Below are 16,342 nucleotides of genomic sequence, written 5' to 3' on the forward strand. Positions count from 1 at the left end.
CCAAACCGACACCGTGGCTCCAGTGAAGCACGGTGGTGGCAGCATCATGCTTTGGGGCTGTTTTTCTTCAGCTGGAACTGGGGCTTCAGTCAGGGTGGAGGGAAATATGAACCGTTCCAAATACCAGTCAGTATTGGCGGAAAACCTTGACCCCAAACCTTGACAATGACCCAAAGCACACAGAATAAGACTGAGGTTTTGGGATGGCCCAGAACTGAATCCGATCGAACATCTGTGGGCTGATCTGAAGAGGGCTGTGCACAGAAGATGTCCTCCCAGTCCTTCAGCTGTGGAGCGGCCTTGCAAAGAAGAGTGGGCCAATATTGCCCCATCAAGATGTGCCACACTGACTCCTACCCAAAAAGACGGGGCGCTGTAATACAAGCCGAAGGCGCTTCAACAGAGTAAGAGTTTAAGGGTGTGTGTATTCATGCAACCAGGTTATTTTAAGTTTTGTATTTTTTATTTCTCCCCTTTAAAAAGGGTTTCAGTTGGTTTTTCCAATTGCGTTGTTCAGGTTACAGGTCGCATTAAAGGTGGGAAAAGTTGTGAAGTTATTTGTCTTGTCTTTTTTTTTTTTTCACATCACAAAAACCTGCCATTTGAACAGGGGTGTGCAGATGTTTTATGTCCGCAGGAGCTCATAAAACCTGGCTGTGTTTCCTGTTAAAAAAAAAATTTCCATTTCTCTTCGTTTATTTACCTTCAGCACTTACATCCTAACGATGTAAAGCTTTGGGATTTTTTTTTATCTCAGTTTTGAGTTTTTTTCCATTTTCCTTAATTGTTCTTTGTGTCGTTTCTTTTTCCCTTTTTTTCTTCTTCCCTTTCTTCTCTAGATCTTTTTGGGTTGCTTTTTTTGTCAATTCCCCCCCCCCCCACCTTTCATACTTAATTTCCAAAATCAGTTGTACTTGCAATTTTAATGATTATAGTTTCAACATCTTTCCTGTATTTTTTAGTTTAAGCTATGAATTTTTAGCCATTTCAGTTATTCTGTCTGTTTTATCTTCCTTCACTATTTTTAGCCAGGAGATTTTTTGGAAAATCAATGTGGGATGTTGAAAAAAAAAAAACAATGATAAAATGTTTATTTAACTTAATTTGTGAAAGCTTCATGGAGCTGGTGCAGAGGAGCAGCAGAGCCACACGAGGCTCCGGAGCCCGAGTTCAGTCGAACCCTGAATCAAATTGATTCAGGGCTTCAACCATTGATACAAAAACTTAAAAAGAGCTTATCTTTAATAACTTCTGTAATGAAATCACCAAAAATCCCAACGCCCGAGGCAACTGGAACGCACCAAGAGCCCAAATAAACAGTCCCAACTGAAGAACTTCCTTCTATTCACTGATAAATCCGCTGATTAACACAGATTCAACTGATCATCGCAAATAAATGGTTGAAAAGTTCCCGATTTTCTAGATTTTGGATTCACCGATCAGCTTCCTACCTCAGATTCCCCGTCTTGGAGAACGGGTCGATGCATTCGTCTCTGGAAAGGATTCTGTGAGAGAAAAGCTTCTTTTCAGGATCCAGAAAGCCTGAAAAAGGAAGCGAGAGAGAGAGAGAGATGCATATTTGAATTTTAATTCATCTCCAAGGCTGCACTGGGTTTATTCACCTTGTTCTGCATGTTTTACAGCCATTTTCTAATTCAGTTCCGAACCGCCTCCCTCTTTCATAAAACGGGAGAGGATAGGAAAACATCAACCTTTGCCATTTTAAAAGCCAATAATGTAACATAAGACTTCATCACATAACGGCGACAATCGATCAACACAACGATAAATACTTCATAAAAATCAATAAGGTGAAAAGGACTATGAAATAAAAATTGAATGAGTCTGGAGAATATTATTAACAAGATAACAGTTCAAGTGAAAACGCAAGTTTCGCATTTACACGGCAACGCTTTTGAAAACTTTAAGTCATATTAACATCATTCGCATTATTAGCTGCAGTCAATACTTTATCAAAGAATATTTCTATAGCGACATCTTATTATTCTATCATGATATTGGCTATAATATTGTACTACAACACCAGCTTCATTAAAATTACTACATTATTGGCTGCTTCGATCTGTCTTCAGTGACCCCCCCCCCCCAGCAGAGTCAGCAGTGAAAACCAATTGACAAAGCATTAAAAATTCATCACAGCAGAGCAGGAGGCCGGGCCCGATCACACAGTTACACCTCCATGAGAGATTACAGAATGAATGCTAAAAACCATGCAAGCGGAGCGCAACATCTGGACACGCCTGGGGCTTGGGGGGTCGGGGGGGGGTCAGACTAAAGTTTCATGCAGAAACATGGAAGCAAGGCAGCAGACTGAAAGGCGAGGGAGGCGAGGGAGGCGGGGAGCGAACAGCGAGCAGACGCTTCCCTCTCGTGGACGGTGCAAGAGGAAGGACGTGACTCAGAGAGGGGGGAAAATTCAAATCCTGTCGTTTGATACTGAGCTTCGAGAACGGTAACAGGATACCAGATACGTCTCATCAAAAGTACTGTTAATAGTATAATTTATAATGGAAAAACTGAGGTTACCAGAGAACAACAAGGATATTTCAAGATACTTGATCATGGATGTTTGCGTCTTCCTTCACTTTTCAAACTAGATATGTGTTTTATATGTGTATTTCTATGGTGTGTGTACTCAACATACACACACACACACACACACATATATATATATATATATATATACACACACCTACAAAATAGATGTATTTCTTTACAAAGAGTGTGTGCGTCTCGATATGTATATATTTATGTGTCTATGTTTACAAGAATATTATTAGCCGTGTAATTACTTAAACCAAATAATAAAAACTATATATACTTTACAACCTGACAATGTAACTTTTGAAGATGAATCTCATCCAAAAAAAAAATCGAGTTGAAAAACCAGTGACACTGCAGAAAAGAAGAATGATGAAGGACGTGAACTCAATGTCTTAAATCTTCAATTTGTTTTCATAATTAGTGAGGCAGATCATCGTTGTCACGGAAACAAACAATAAAACGTTGCTGTTTTCCCGAGAAAACGTCATGTAAAGTTCTGTTTTTGATCATCTCGGACGTTGTCAGCCCTGCCATGATGATTGTCGCCGAAAATTAAGAATACATTTAAAAATATCCTCCATCGGTATGTCGGACTGTTTGCTCATGCTCAGAAAACCACCGACTCCAGCCGTGTACCACACGCACAAGTAATCCTCATAAAACGTGCGTTTTCCCTCGATATCGGGTGTTGTCGTGGGAAATCGATAACCAGGCGTTGAATGAGCGACCGTTACCTGCGATGGTGTGAGCGTAGAGGCGGCTGCCGAACGTGAAGACGTGCAGCTCGTACAGCTTGGCGATCTTCTCCAGGAACTCCTTGCAGTGGGGGCGGAGTCTCGTGTGGAGCATGGGCTCTCCTCGCCCCAGCTGGAAGTGGAAGATTCCCTGAAGAGGAACAGAAAAAAAAAAAAGAAAAAAAGAACAGAATGAAAGGATCCATTCGGCGAAGTTTCTCTTGCGCCGTCGGCAAACTACGGTAATAACGGGGTGTTCTGTTTCCAGCGGTACTGCAGCTGCTCTTTATTGTCATACAGTGACATCTAGTGGTTGCAGGTGGCATGTTCTGGAATATTTTGATATCGAAGTCACGTTCTATTATGTTGCAAAAGAAAAAGTGGAACTTCTCGTCCACTGATGTAGCAGCGGTGTGAGGACCGTCACCTTGTTGGACATGCGTTGGCAGTGCTGCTCGGTGGTGTGGATCAACGTCTGGTCCAGGTCCACCATGAGCACCAGCTTCTTGTTGCGGTACAGCCTCTGCTGGTCTTCTCGGCCAAGCTGCTCCGCTTGCTGAGGACAGAATGAACGGAGGGGGTAAGAAAACCTCGGGAACCGTCGCAACCACCAGGTGATTTGCCAGGAATTTACCTTTTAACCGGCTGCAGCATGTAGATGTTAAACAAAAGTGGGCCCAGGATAAAACCCTTGAGGAACGCCACATGTACATTTGTCCTCAAATTAAAACTCTCACTTTGAATCTGTGGAGCATGAATGCACAGCACATGGCTATAATTCATAGTGGTTCAGTCTTCTGCAAAACACACTAAATTAACTTTTTCAGCCTGCAGCCCTTTCTTTGCCCTGCTTCACATAACTGTTCATCAACTACTTTTTCAAGGCAGGTAACAAACAAGCTTTATTTATATTCTTTGTAAGTCTGTCGATGTTAAACAGAAGTGGGCCCAGGATAAAACCTTGAGGAACACCACACGTCCTGAGAGCAGCGGCTAACAAGGATACAGATGAAACTAATTAATACAGAAGAATATAAAGTAATAATAGAACAAAGTGTAGCTTTTACTTAAATTTGCGTCACTTTCAGGAAGATCAAATACATTTTGTTACAACCGTTGTCAACAGCGACAAGAAGGTTAGTTTCCATGGCGCTAAAGTTGCCTGCTTCTCTGAACTTTGTGTGCACCCGCCCCCGCCACCCCCACCATGTAGCTACCGTACCTTCTCTTAAAAATACACATCAGTTAATAAATGACCTCCGCCAAGAGGTTTGGGGTTTGGTAATTTGGTAGGCGGATTTACTTTGTGCGAAAGAGGAAGGGATTGGATTTTGAGAGCGATCCGGTTCAGATTCAGGATTGAAATCCTGACAGGAGGACGGTCCAAAAATCCTGGAGCGGCTAAAGAAAGAGCCTCTCACGGACACACACACACACACACACACAAACTAATTCACAATAACACACAGACAGTCTCTCACTCTCTCACCTCGGAGCTGACCATCAGCTCGGGGACGCTGTGCACCATGGAGACGGTTGCCGTGGAGATGGCAGTCTGCTGCTTCCCGTTGGAGCTCTGCAGCCTGAGAGGGATTTGATTTTTTAAAAGAGAGAGAGAGAGAAAAATTAGTGGCAGTTGTGTGCGTGTGTGTGTGTTTCTGTATTGGATCTCAGGACCTTGAAGATAATGCAAAGCTTCTGCATGCAAATTGTAATGTGCAGGAAGGATGTTTGCATGGAGGTCGGAGCCACGAAAACAGACCATAAAGACTCAAACAGTCACTGTCGCCGGTTCAAAATGCATTTCTTGATGGATTAATCTAATAATATTTTGTTTAAACATGTAAACTGCAGAAAGGAAACCGAAACGATGAAGGAGTTGGTTGATTATTATAGACGATTGGCGTATATAATCAGGTTTTTATCAATTTAAACATGTCAAATGTTTAGCTGTTTTTTTTTTTTTTTTACATAAACTCACGTATATTCATACATATTGAAATACTAGTGAGGGGGAAAAAGCGTTATTAAATGCAGTTGATGTCAAGAAAATACAGTTTAAACCGTCACTCTGGTCTCTGCTGCCCCCTGGTGGTCATACGGAGAATTGATCCTTACACTACGTTTTCAATTCATTCGCTCCATGAGTGTTTTAATCTGTACAAAATGCTCAGCAAGAAAGTTGAATGAATTATCGGGGAAAACTTGTCTGCTTAATCAAACTCATAAAGACGTCCCATGAGTTCTTTTACTTTGAAGATTTTCTCACAAATGCTTGGAAAAAGTTTTGGTGGGGAAAAACTAAAGGGATTCCGTGAAAAAAAGCAACAACATGAGAGGAATAAAGTTGCTTTTAAATGTGTTTGTTGTCCAGTTTATTCTGAGTGGGAGTGGACAGGCGTTCAAGGACTCAAAATCCTGCAAACAAGTGTGTGATTATTGTGGATTGCAGTGTATGAATAAGAAACTAACCTATAATCAGGTTGAATCCCTTTTAAACCTATTCCACAGCAATATAAATGATTCAAAAGAGCAAAATCTAAAAGTGAGGAGGAGGATATCTTGTCCTTTGTCAAAGCTGTTGATATAACTTTGTAATTAAATTGATTGAAATTGAGTCATCGGCTTAAAATTTCAAATTTTAAGGAGTAAAAGCTTTTCAATTTAGAAAATAAACAAAGAGAAAAGATGATATTTAGTGTGAAATTGATCAAATATATCTAAATATATTTGCAGAATATCCTCGATTGATTATACACAAATTCTTTTCCACCTTAAAATTTAAAATTATGAGCAATTTCACTCTTCTCGCGCACGTTAGAGGATTCTCTTATTCAGTAAAGTTGCCTTTCCACCCGTTTCCACTGAGACAGAGTCGGAGTGTTTTCAAAAAGTTGTCTTTTTTTTTTTTTAAAGTGTGTTTTCACAAAGACAGTATTTTTGAAAAGTTGAGTCCACCACCCCACCGTTTCCACAGAGACAGAGCACTTGAACAAAAGTTTTCAAAAAAGGTGCATCGTCCTCCCTTGACACAGAGGAGCGCTTTAGAAAAGTTGCGCTTTCCTCTGTTTCAACGGCGAAGAAGCATTTTCAAAAAGTTGTTCCCCCTGTTTCCAGTGAGAGAGCGAGAGAGCATTTTGAAAAGAGAATGTTTTCTTTCGAGCCCATGGTGTGCTTTTGAAAAGTCGAGTGTGTCCAGAGTGTTTTTAGAGGCTCCGAGCACCATTGTCATGTAAATGAACGCAACAAAAGTTTTCACTTTTTTACTTAAATTTTTTTTAAAAAGCCTTAAACAACACACTAACTGGATCGCTGACAGAAAACCTTAAAAATGACCAAAATGTGAAGAAGTGACGGGAACTACATCCACATCACACGCGGTGCGCATGCACAGTAGCAGGGTTTCACAAAAGTTGCGTTTTTCCCCTCGTTTCCACGGCGACGGCTCATTTTTCAAAAAGTTGCATTTTCCTTAGCTCCGAGCACCGTCGCCGTGTAAACAGACACCCGAAAAAGGCAACGGAACATTTCCAGTATCACCTGAACATGTCATTTGAATGAGCTGCGGTGTAAAAAGCTACTCACTGCGTGAGATCCTGGCCACACTCGGCGCACAGACCCTTCATCACGATCGGGTGGCTGCATCCTTCCACTCGGATGATCACGCCGCTGGAAAAACAACGCACAAAATAACACCCCTTTTCAGGTATTGGGGAGTATATGGGGCTACACTCAATCGCAAATCAAACATTTTAACTTCTTTTTAATATTTCCCCCCCTTTTGTTTTCTTACAAGGAGGGAAAAGCATAAAAAAATATATATATATATTGTTTTGAGAGCTGGATACGAACGTTTTAATCCAATTTGACCAAACTAAAGAGAAGCTAAAACACCGCAACAGCGGTTGTAAGGTTCATCATGGTGTTTTAACATCACTGAGCCTTTAAGAGCAATAGAATTATTTCTCATGATTTTCTCATTTCCAAGAAATAAAAGATAAAATGAACAAAATAAACTTTTTAAGGGAGAAAATCATGAAGACCATTAAAAAAAAAAAAAAAACAGTTTCCATTATATTTCTCTCATTATTTGATGTGACTTTTGAATCATTGAAGTAAAAAGCTTCTAGATAGATATATAGGTTGCCATGGATATCCTATCTGGTTTTTTAAAGACTCAAACATACCAAAAAAAAAAACTTAATACAACAAATTTGTCAAATTCACACCCCTTTGTTGCATGTATCTTATTACATTGGAGAACAGTTGGATCCAGGAGAGTATGGGGAATCTCTCTGAGAAAAAAAAATCATTCTTTCTAGTAACGAAAAGTAAAATGTGGTCTTTTTTTTAAAACATATTTAAATGTAAATAAACAAGAAATCTGAGTGTTTTGTTCACAAAATTTTAAAGAAATTAAGTATTCTAATAGAGGCTCTTATAAAGGTTGCCAATATGTGATCTAAATTTTAAAAAAGAATAATTTGATCAAATTCTGACATGCTTCCACCTGTCAATAACACAGGAAGTGCTGAACTTCATAATAAAAATATCCCCCATTTCCATTACAATTTCTGCGCTTTTATAAACGCAATCGTTTCGCAATTTGTGCAAAACGCTTCTGAAACGTCCCATTAAATACATTTGTATCACTTCTTTAAGCATGTGGGGGCTAAAACACGTGTTTAGACCTCGTAATTGAACGGAAGCTGTATTATTTTGACAGTCCTGATAGCATGGTGGCTCTCCTACGAGCTAACATTAGCTTAGCCACGTTAGCTTGGCGGCTAACTGACGCACCGGAGCAACGGAGCTGAACAGGCCGCCCGAGAGGCGCAGAAACCCGCCGACAGGAGAGAGACTCACCCGGGAGGGATGATCTGCCCGGGCTGACAGCAGAGCTCATTCACCACTCCGGCGCGGTCCGATTTGAGCTTCTTCTCGGGCAGCCGTGCAGCCTCCGGAGCCCTCTCCGGAGCCACCGGGACGCAGAGCGCCAGCACCGAGTCCACGTTCACCAGAGAGCCGGGCTTCACCCTCCACTCCAGCAGCCGCAGCGGCTGAGCCCCGCTGGGCCAGCGGACTTCCGACACCTGCACGACGGGGCCCTCCCCGGCTGCCCCCGCTCCGGCTCCGGCTCCCGCTGCTGCACCGCAGCCCCCGCCGGACGCCGCGGGAGGATCCTCCATCTGCCCCGCACGCTGCTCAGCAACACCCTGCTGGTTGTCAAACTGGTCCCCGCTGCCCCCGGTCGTGTGTCATGAAAGCCCCGCAGAGAGCAGGAGAGTCACCGCGAAGCTGCAGCCTCGGTTCTCGGTCCGCTCCGTTCGCTCTTCCCGCCCGTAAACAGGAAAGTGGTGCAAGTTGCTGCGCGCGGCTTCCGGTGGGGCCGCGGGGCGACAGCGAGCGGGCGACTTCAGAGTAAGAGCCCGTGAGAAGCTACCAGCGCCCCCTCCCGACAGGAGGGCCTCACGACTACCAGGCCGAGAGGGGGCGGGGTGGGGCTGGCCACCGGAGTGTTAAGCCCCATTTCCGCCGCACAAAAAGTGCAGGGATGGAACGAAGCGGTACGGAGCAGTTACAGCAAAGCGTAACCAGAGACAAATTTCGTGCGCGTTTCCTCCGCAGAAAGTACGGTTAAAATGTAGGCGGGGTTGAGAGCTCCACACATATGTGACATTGCAACAGGGGCGGCTGATCTGGACCTTAATGAATCCTCTGTTGTTGTTGTTGTTGTTTACATAGTCCGCTTTGCACTAGTTTTTTAGTTAACTTCTAGTTGCAGCCACAGAGCTGCAGCTGCAACTTCCGTGTTGGTTCCAAAAGAGCGAATGCCAGCCGGCCCCGGTGACCCTCGCCCCGGCTAAGTGCACCGGAGCGCGGTCCGGCGGCACAAAGCCGGTCGGCGCACCGTGTGTGGACACGGTTCTAGTGTGTGGACACAGTTCTAGCCAGCGACGCGACGAGCAGACTGGGTACTGGATCGGTTACGGCCGTAGTGTCTGCCCCCCCGAGTCCCGGTCTCCGTCCCTGCCCCGTGTCTGCTCTTTCGGGACCAACATGAAAGTTGCGCAGCAAAGAAAAACAAACAAACAAAAAAAAACAACCAGTGCAAAGCAGAATATTGATACAACCGACATGTTAAAATATTAAGGGCGTGTACTAAATCTCTGACCAATCAGCAAAGGACTCCTCAAAATCAGACCTGTTCTGTTGTCCTGAGTACCCCAAAAGCTTCAACCTTTGGAGCAGTTATTTCCATAAAATCTGCAATTCTTGCGGTGGGAACCTGAACCTGTACCAGACCATACTGTTCCATTCGTGCACATTTTGTGCGGTGGAAACGGGGCTTTAGAAAAACAAGTCCACACTTTTGTTTTTTGTGCGTTACTACGAAACTAAACACCCTTTATTGTGAAGCGCCGTGAGAAGGTGAACCGGAAGTCTGTCGGCGGTGCTCAGCGTCCCTCGGTCCTCTCGGGTCAGACGATTGACAGGTCGGCGGCTGCCGTCGGAATGAACCTCGGAGGGACGACAAGCGCCGTGAGGGGAAGAAGAGCTCAGTGACGGCGGAGCTGCTTGGAAACATGACGGGAGAGACGGTCAGAGCGGTAAATAAAACAACTTTATCTCCACCCGGCGGAAAAGACAACGGCTAGCTGAAGTGTTAGCCGCTAACCGCGGAGCTCGCGCCCTCCGACTTTGTCATGAAAACCTTTCTCCTGTCGGCCGTTTAAAGTCCAGTGTGATGACAAGCTGGGATTTGAACTCCTAAAGTGAGGATTCGAAGGGTTTATTGGTTGCTTTGGAATGCCGGAGGATTCCGGGGTTTGTTTAGTTTATGTGTCTTCACGTCCCTGATCCCTACTGCCACCAATAAATCACACTGTGGAGGAGATAAAGGCAGAAAAACAAAGTCCCACCAGGCTGATGTTCGAAACCTTGACACTGACTGACACACACACACACTCTCTCTCTCTCTAAGGGATACTTTCTGATCAGATTATTTCTTGTCTCCAGTTCAGATTATGCCAGCATCAACTGTCCCTGTTGAGGAGGTCGAGGTCCCCCCACCCTGCTTCCTCCCTGTGGACCTCCAGACCCTTCAGCTCGCTCAGGTAACCAGCCACATCCGGGACCAACTCAGCTCGTCCTCCACCAGAGATCATAATCCTTCTTCTGTCCCCCGCCGCCTCCAGAGATGGGAAACGCCGGGGTCTGCTGTGGAAGACGTTGGTCGGCCTGTCCGTCGGCGCCCCTGTGGTGGCGGGTGTCCGGTACGCTGTGTCGGACGCCCGGGAGCAGAGGAGGATGAGGATCGTGTTGGAGGGCTTTGGTCGGTTCTGCAGGTTAGAGAGAACTCGGTCCCATATATTCAGAGGCTTAACATCATGATCCACAAGTAAACACAGCCGGAGGGTCTTCAGCTTTGTTAAGCCATAATGAAAAACTGTCACGCCAAAACACCACGACTCACAATCATTTATTTACACGACAGCGGTGCCCAGAGCCACGGAGCAAGCAAGGAAGGGCTCCCGAGGCGGAAGTTATTGAAAGCGCTCAGTCTCTGTTGGAACTGGGGAAAAGGCAACATTTTGAAAACGCTCCATCTTCATGGAAATGTAGGAAAACTCAATTCATGGATAAAATGACTTTAAAAAAAAAAAAAAGAAAAAACGCTCCGTCTCCTTTGTGGTCATGGGAATTTGGTTGAAAGCTTTTGGGAAAGTCACCGTGTCGTTGGGTTGATGTCATCCAACTTTCTAAAAGGCGTCGTCAGCCACAATAACCCGACGTGCAGCAGCAGGAGACCTAAAAACACGCAGGCCTTGCTGCTTTGTCTGATCCTGGCGCCGCCCGCCAGCTGTGCACTGGACGTTCTGCACCGGGAACTCGATGGTAAAGAGGAACTCAAGGTCTGGGCGCCGCTTGTTGCAATAGACACTGATAGTCATCTGCCTTCTGCAGAGTGTGAGGTGAAGCAGATTCACGCTTCCGCCGCGCAAAGTAGTCCGGCTGCATGAGGCGAATTCGTCACTCATGTCTCTCCTCCTCCTCGTTTCACCTAAGGACTGATCCTCTTTTTATAAATGTCAGATCATAACTATGTATATTATATATAACTATGAATATTATCTCCCCTCGTTCACGTCCCCTGCCCCTGAGAGTCGGATCTTTGGACGTCCCACTGAAAACTTATCTGCTCCCCCCCAGGTCCCTCTCTGTGGGAATCCTCATCTCTCTGGACTACTGGTGGACCAACAACGTGTCTGTCCGCGGTCTGGACGAGGTTAGTTCAGCGTGATCAGTGTGAAACCGGTGAGAGGAAAGGCAAAAGTGGTGGTGGGGGGGTGGGGGATGCATAAACAATGTAAGGGAACGAGAAAACAGTGAGAGAATGCAAAAGCGTATGAGGGAATGCGTAAAGTGTGACGCTCCGCAAAAGTAGTGCAAGGGAACACAAAAACAGAGTAAGGGAACGCTAATGTTGATGGTCCAACGTGTCTGGACGAGGTTAGTTCAGTGTGATCAGAGCTTCGACTGGAGCGATCGCACTCCTGCATGAAAAAGAGCTGGACTGTGAGCCTTCCTGTTCTTGGCGAAAGCTTTTTGAACTCGCTGGCAGCCTGGTTTAGTCCAACCATTCCCCTCCGAGGGTAATGAGATAATTATAATTAGCACTGAGCAACCAGTGTCAGAACCCTACAATACATGTTCAGACCAGACGGACGGGATGCCAACAGTCAATATTTAATGGTGTGACACGGTTTGTTGAAAGAGCAAGCTGGGAGAACTCGAAACAGAGTTAGGTGGGGGAATGTGAGAAAACACAGAAGTACTGCAGGGAAACAGAAGCCGTGTGAAGGAAGACAAACAGTGTGAGGGAACAGAACAAATGTTGTTTTGAAGCACTTAAGTTCTTTGAGCTTCACGTATTCCAGAAGTTGAGATTCCAGCAAAAGACAGATGAGTTTTGCATGTCGGCGTTTTCGTACTCGACTCTCACTCATGCCCCCCAAACCCCCCTGCCAGAGCAGCGCGTCCTACTGCATGCAGCTCTCCGCCTGCCACCAGAGGGCGGCAGAGCACATGGTGGAGGGAGCCATCAGGAACGGAGGCCTGTACATCAAACTCGGCCAAGGTCTGTGTTCGTTCAACCACCTGCTCCCCCCGGAGTACATCCACACCCTGCAGGTGCTGGAGGACAGAGCCTTGAACAGGAAGTACAGAGAGGTGAGGACCGCCGCACAAACACCCCCACCCCCCAGCCCCCCGGAGCCCGTTTGGAAATCTCTGTTTTCCTGTGCCTGGAACAGGTCGACGCTCTCTTCCGGGAAGACTTTGACAAAACTCCGGAGCAGCTTTTCAAAACATTCGACCACGAGCCCATCGCTGCCGCCAGCCTGGCTCAGGTCCACAAGGCGGAGCTCTTCGATGGGACTCCTGTCGCGGTGAAGGTGGGTTCCAGCTTCCACCCAATCTGGTGGGACTCTTTTATTTTGAAACAATCCCTGAAGGTGTTCTGGTTCCCGCAGGTGCAGTACATCGACCTCAGAGATCGCTTCGACGGCGACATCAAAACACTGGAGATCCTGTTGGACATCATCAAGTTCATGCACCCCAGTTTTGGATTCCGATGGGTCCTGAAGGTCAGCAAGCGCTCGCATTTCTGTTGAACGTGACGGGGGAGGGGCGTAAAATCCCGTGCTTCGTGTTTTTCTCTCCAGGATCTCAAAGGCACGTTAGCTCAAGAGCTGGACTTTGAGAACGAGGCAAGGAACTCGGAGAGGTGCGCGGAGGAGCTGAAGAACTTCAAATTCGTCGTCGTGCCAAAAGTGTTCTGGAAGCACACCAGCAAAGTGAGGACGCCGCAAAATAACGTCACTTCAGCACCCCAAACACCTTTCATTTCATTTCATTCTTCTTTTTTTTCCTCTAAAGAGAGTTCTGACAGCAGAGTTCTGCAGCGGTTGCAAAATCAACAACGTGGAGGAAATCAAACGTCAGGGACTCAGCCTGAGAGACGTGAGTCGACACGCCGAGCAGCCGGATCGAAGCCGTTTGTGGAAAAACTTCACCTCAGGTGTTTTTGCTCTCCAGGCCGCCGACAAGCTGATCCGGACTTTCGCCGAACAGATATTCTACACGGGTTTTATCCACGCCGACCCTCATCCCGGAAACGGTGCGTGTCACAAGCGCTCTAACCCTAACCTAACGCTTTTGATGCAGCGGGTTGAAATTGTGTCCGAAAAGAGAGCGATCGCTGTTATTTGGAAGTTCCAATTGTGAATATAAACACCTTTTAAGTATTTGATCATTTAACGCATGTTGATCTAATTAATTGCGGCCCCGAGTTTCTAACATTTACTGTCCATGTGTTGAACAAAGCCGTCAAGACTGAAAGGAGACTTCAGAGAAAATTCTATGTGGATTGTAGAAAGTGCCTCATTATGACCATAAACATCTCCTTTAATGTAAAATGTGGATTTTGTCCCCCTCACTAAGGCTCCGTTTACAATGTTTAAGTGAAAACAAAAAACTTTTGTCGAGCGTCAAATTTACAAGACATCGGTGCTCGGAGCCACTGGAAACCAAACTTTTTGAAAACAGCTTCCACAGGTGGAACTTTTTGAAAATGCCCGTTTCCATGGAAATGGGGAAAGCAACTTTCCGAAAATGCAACCACTGCGCATACACTTGTAGTAAATACTTCTGCGCATGCTCAGTAGCTGGACAATAACAACGTTTGTCTCCAGAGTGTGTTGACTCCCAGTCCATATTCCCCTGGGACAAGTTTTATTCTGACAGTCACCGGAGTCACAATCCAACTCAGTAGTTTTATTTTGACAGTCACCGTAATAACAATCCAACTTCCATGTTCTCCTGTTGTTAATGTTGAGAGCGTATTGTTCTCTGCTGCATGCCTGTGGTTTCCCTACAAAAACAAACAGCGCACTCTAGTGGCCCAACATGAAACATTGCTGTGTAAAGACAACTTTCTTGGAAAGGACAAAATTTAAAAACTATGTGTTCTCTACTTGAACCGTGTGAACGGGGCCAGACATTGTGTAAATGTTGGGTGATTTGCGGACTCTGTGTTGACAGTACTGGTGAGACGAGGTCCCGACAACAAGGTGGAGCTGGTGCTGTTGGACCACGGCTTGTACGAATACCTCAGTCAGCGGTAAGAGCCGGACCAGGCCGGTCGATTGAGTTAGAAAATAAAGCTGAAAGAATGAATAAATGAATCCTGACTGACCTTTGACCCGCAGTGACCGCGAGGTGCTCTGCAAACTCTGGCGGTCCATCATCCTGAGGGACGACGCGGCCATGAAGAAGTACTCCAACTCCCTCGGAGTCAAAGGTAACGAGACTTCAGAGTACATCAAACCCGAGACGTCCTGGAGTCTGAGCCGGACCCTCCACCCTCAGAGTACTTCCTGTTCTGCGAGATGCTGCTGCAGCGACCCATCGACATGCGGCAGCTGGGCCTGTCCAACATCCTGAGCCGGGAGGAGACCAGGTACATGCGTCAGATGGCCACCGAGCGCTTCGACGGCATCATGCGCGTGATCAAGTCCATGCCGCGGCCCATGCTGCTGGTCTTCAGGAACATCAACACGGTGCGAAGCATCAACATCACGCTGGGCGCGCCGGTGGACCGATACTTCGTCATGGCGAAGAGGTGAGAGCCGGGAGCTCGCTCCGGGAAGGTTCAGCATCTTTAACACTCGGTTGGATCTGTGCTGGGAACTTGAAGAAAAGTCAGTGGGTGCGTCCTAATAGTCCCTCCCATCTCCTTTCCTATCCACTTTTCCTTAAACCCCGGAAGTGGTGAAGTGGCAGCCATGATAAGGAACGTTGGGATTCTCAATAAGCAAAGGAAAGGAGGCTCAAAGCTTCCTTTAGAACCTCCTTTATCCTAGGATGCATCCTTTACCAAAGGAGACCAGATCACGCTGCCCCACAATTCCTTGCGGCGACAACATTTAAAGGGACATGCTCATCCGAGCGTTCAGGGAAACTCAGGATGACTGAAAAGGGAGCAGATCATGCAAGTTACCAAAGCAATAATCTGCCTTGAACAACATTAAACAATCTAAAACCCAGATCCCAACTAGGAATGTTAGTGGATGTTGTAAAACAAAGACAGTAAAGTTTTTGTGCTGCTTATTCTACGTTTGATTGGTTCTTTATTCACCAGGCAGCCGTTTCACTTTGGTTCCTCTTTTCCTTTGATTTACATTCAAATCTTGTGATATTTCAGATTCTATCAGCGGTCACAAGGGGAAAGTGGTAGAAATGCCGTTTGTAGTCCATTTTTGGAAATTTGTAGTTTTTTTCACCACGGCAGACATCACTAACCTTCGCCGCTGTCAGATTATTATTAGGCCACCTGGTGGAGGTGCGGTCCGATTGTCACAACAACGTGATTGCCTGTCCACTAAGCTTCCTAACTTAGCTAGGAGGGACTATTAGGAAGTGGCCACTGATTTTGGCGTGTGGGCCGTTTCTCCAGCGCGGTGCGCGGCTGGGGGCGGATCCAGGCGGAGAAGGCGGGCCTCCTGCCCCGGCTGTGGCTGTTCCGCTGGGCGAGAACCTCGTGGGAGAGCCTCAAGTTCGAAGTGGCTCTGAGGTGAGCGTCCGCCCTCGACGTGATCATCGTGGAGAGATTCCAGCTCTGTTAACCGTTTTGGTCTTTCCAGATCGGAGATGGCGATGATGAGTCTGACGCGAGTCTGTGTGACGCTGCTCAATTACTTCGGCCTCTTGCATTTGGACGCCGAAATGTACGAGTACCTGAGATAACGGCGGAGGATCGGACGCGGGACAAACTACCTACCTACTCGGGCCAAAACTGTGATTTCCCTTTAAGGATGCGTGAGGAGACATCCCAAATCATGGACCGGATCCAAAAAAGACTTTGAAGAAAGACATCCAAAATTTTAAGGACTTTTAGGTTTTTGATTAAAATTTTAATTAAATATATGTTCAAATGATTTCAGCGCGTTTTGGTCTTTATTCGTATTTAACATGTTTTT

General features: G+C 46.0%; 2 protein-coding genes across 4 annotated transcripts in view; one reads left to right on the top strand and one right to left on the bottom strand.

The window, feature by feature from the left end:
- The window catches only part of ctdp1 (CTD (carboxy-terminal domain, RNA polymerase II, polypeptide A) phosphatase, subunit 1), a 79,865-nt gene extending 71,191 nt beyond the window's left edge, over positions 1–8,674 (bottom strand). For all 3 annotated transcript variants that reach the window (XM_080485209.1, XM_080485207.1, XM_080485208.1), the window contains exons 1-6: positions 8,166–8,674; positions 6,885–6,968; positions 4,789–4,882; positions 3,727–3,855; positions 3,300–3,450; positions 1,452–1,542 (exon numbers count right to left, since the gene is read on the bottom strand). In XM_080485209.1, the coding sequence (XP_080341335.1) occupies positions 1,452–1,542; positions 3,300–3,450; positions 3,727–3,855; positions 4,789–4,882; positions 6,885–6,968; positions 8,166–8,488 (872 nt within the window). In that variant the 5' untranslated portion in view covers positions 8,489–8,674. The remainder of the gene's footprint in view (positions 1–1,451; positions 1,543–3,299; positions 3,451–3,726; positions 3,856–4,788; positions 4,883–6,884; positions 6,969–8,165) is intronic.
- Positions 8,675–9,739: 1,065 nt separating this feature from the next.
- On the top strand, positions 9,740–16,300 carry adck5 (aarF domain containing kinase 5). Its single transcript, XM_080485210.1, has 15 exons — positions 9,740–9,910; positions 10,320–10,417; positions 10,499–10,648; positions 11,514–11,589; positions 12,333–12,533; positions 12,617–12,757; positions 12,836–12,949; positions 13,028–13,159; positions 13,242–13,325; positions 13,401–13,482; positions 14,406–14,484; positions 14,573–14,664; positions 14,733–14,985; positions 15,820–15,936; positions 16,007–16,300. Exons 1-15 carry the CDS (start codon positions 9,887–9,889, stop codon positions 16,107–16,109), a joined length of 1,746 nt encoding a protein of 581 aa, XP_080341336.1. The 5' UTR covers positions 9,740–9,886; the 3' UTR covers positions 16,110–16,300.
- Positions 16,301–16,342: the final 42 nt, after the last annotated feature.

The sequence above is a fragment of the Lipophrys pholis genome, assembly GCF_963383615.2.
Source record: "Lipophrys pholis genome assembly, chromosome: 17".
In the NCBI taxonomy this organism is placed as follows: domain Eukaryota; kingdom Metazoa; phylum Chordata; class Actinopteri; order Blenniiformes; family Blenniidae; genus Lipophrys; species Lipophrys pholis.

Bases quoted from the DNA above. Each gene is read 5' to 3' on its own strand.
- adck5 (XM_080485210.1), top strand. From the start codon at position 9,887: ATGACGGGAGAGACGGTCAGAGCG. The intron at 10,649-11,513 runs GTTAGAGAGAAC...GCTCCCCCCCAG, and splicing joins GGCTTTGGTCGGTTCTGCAG to GTCCCTCTCTGTGGGAATCC. The intron at 13,160-13,241 runs GTGAGGACGCCG...TTTCCTCTAAAG, and splicing joins TCTGGAAGCACACCAGCAAA to AGAGTTCTGACAGCAGAGTT.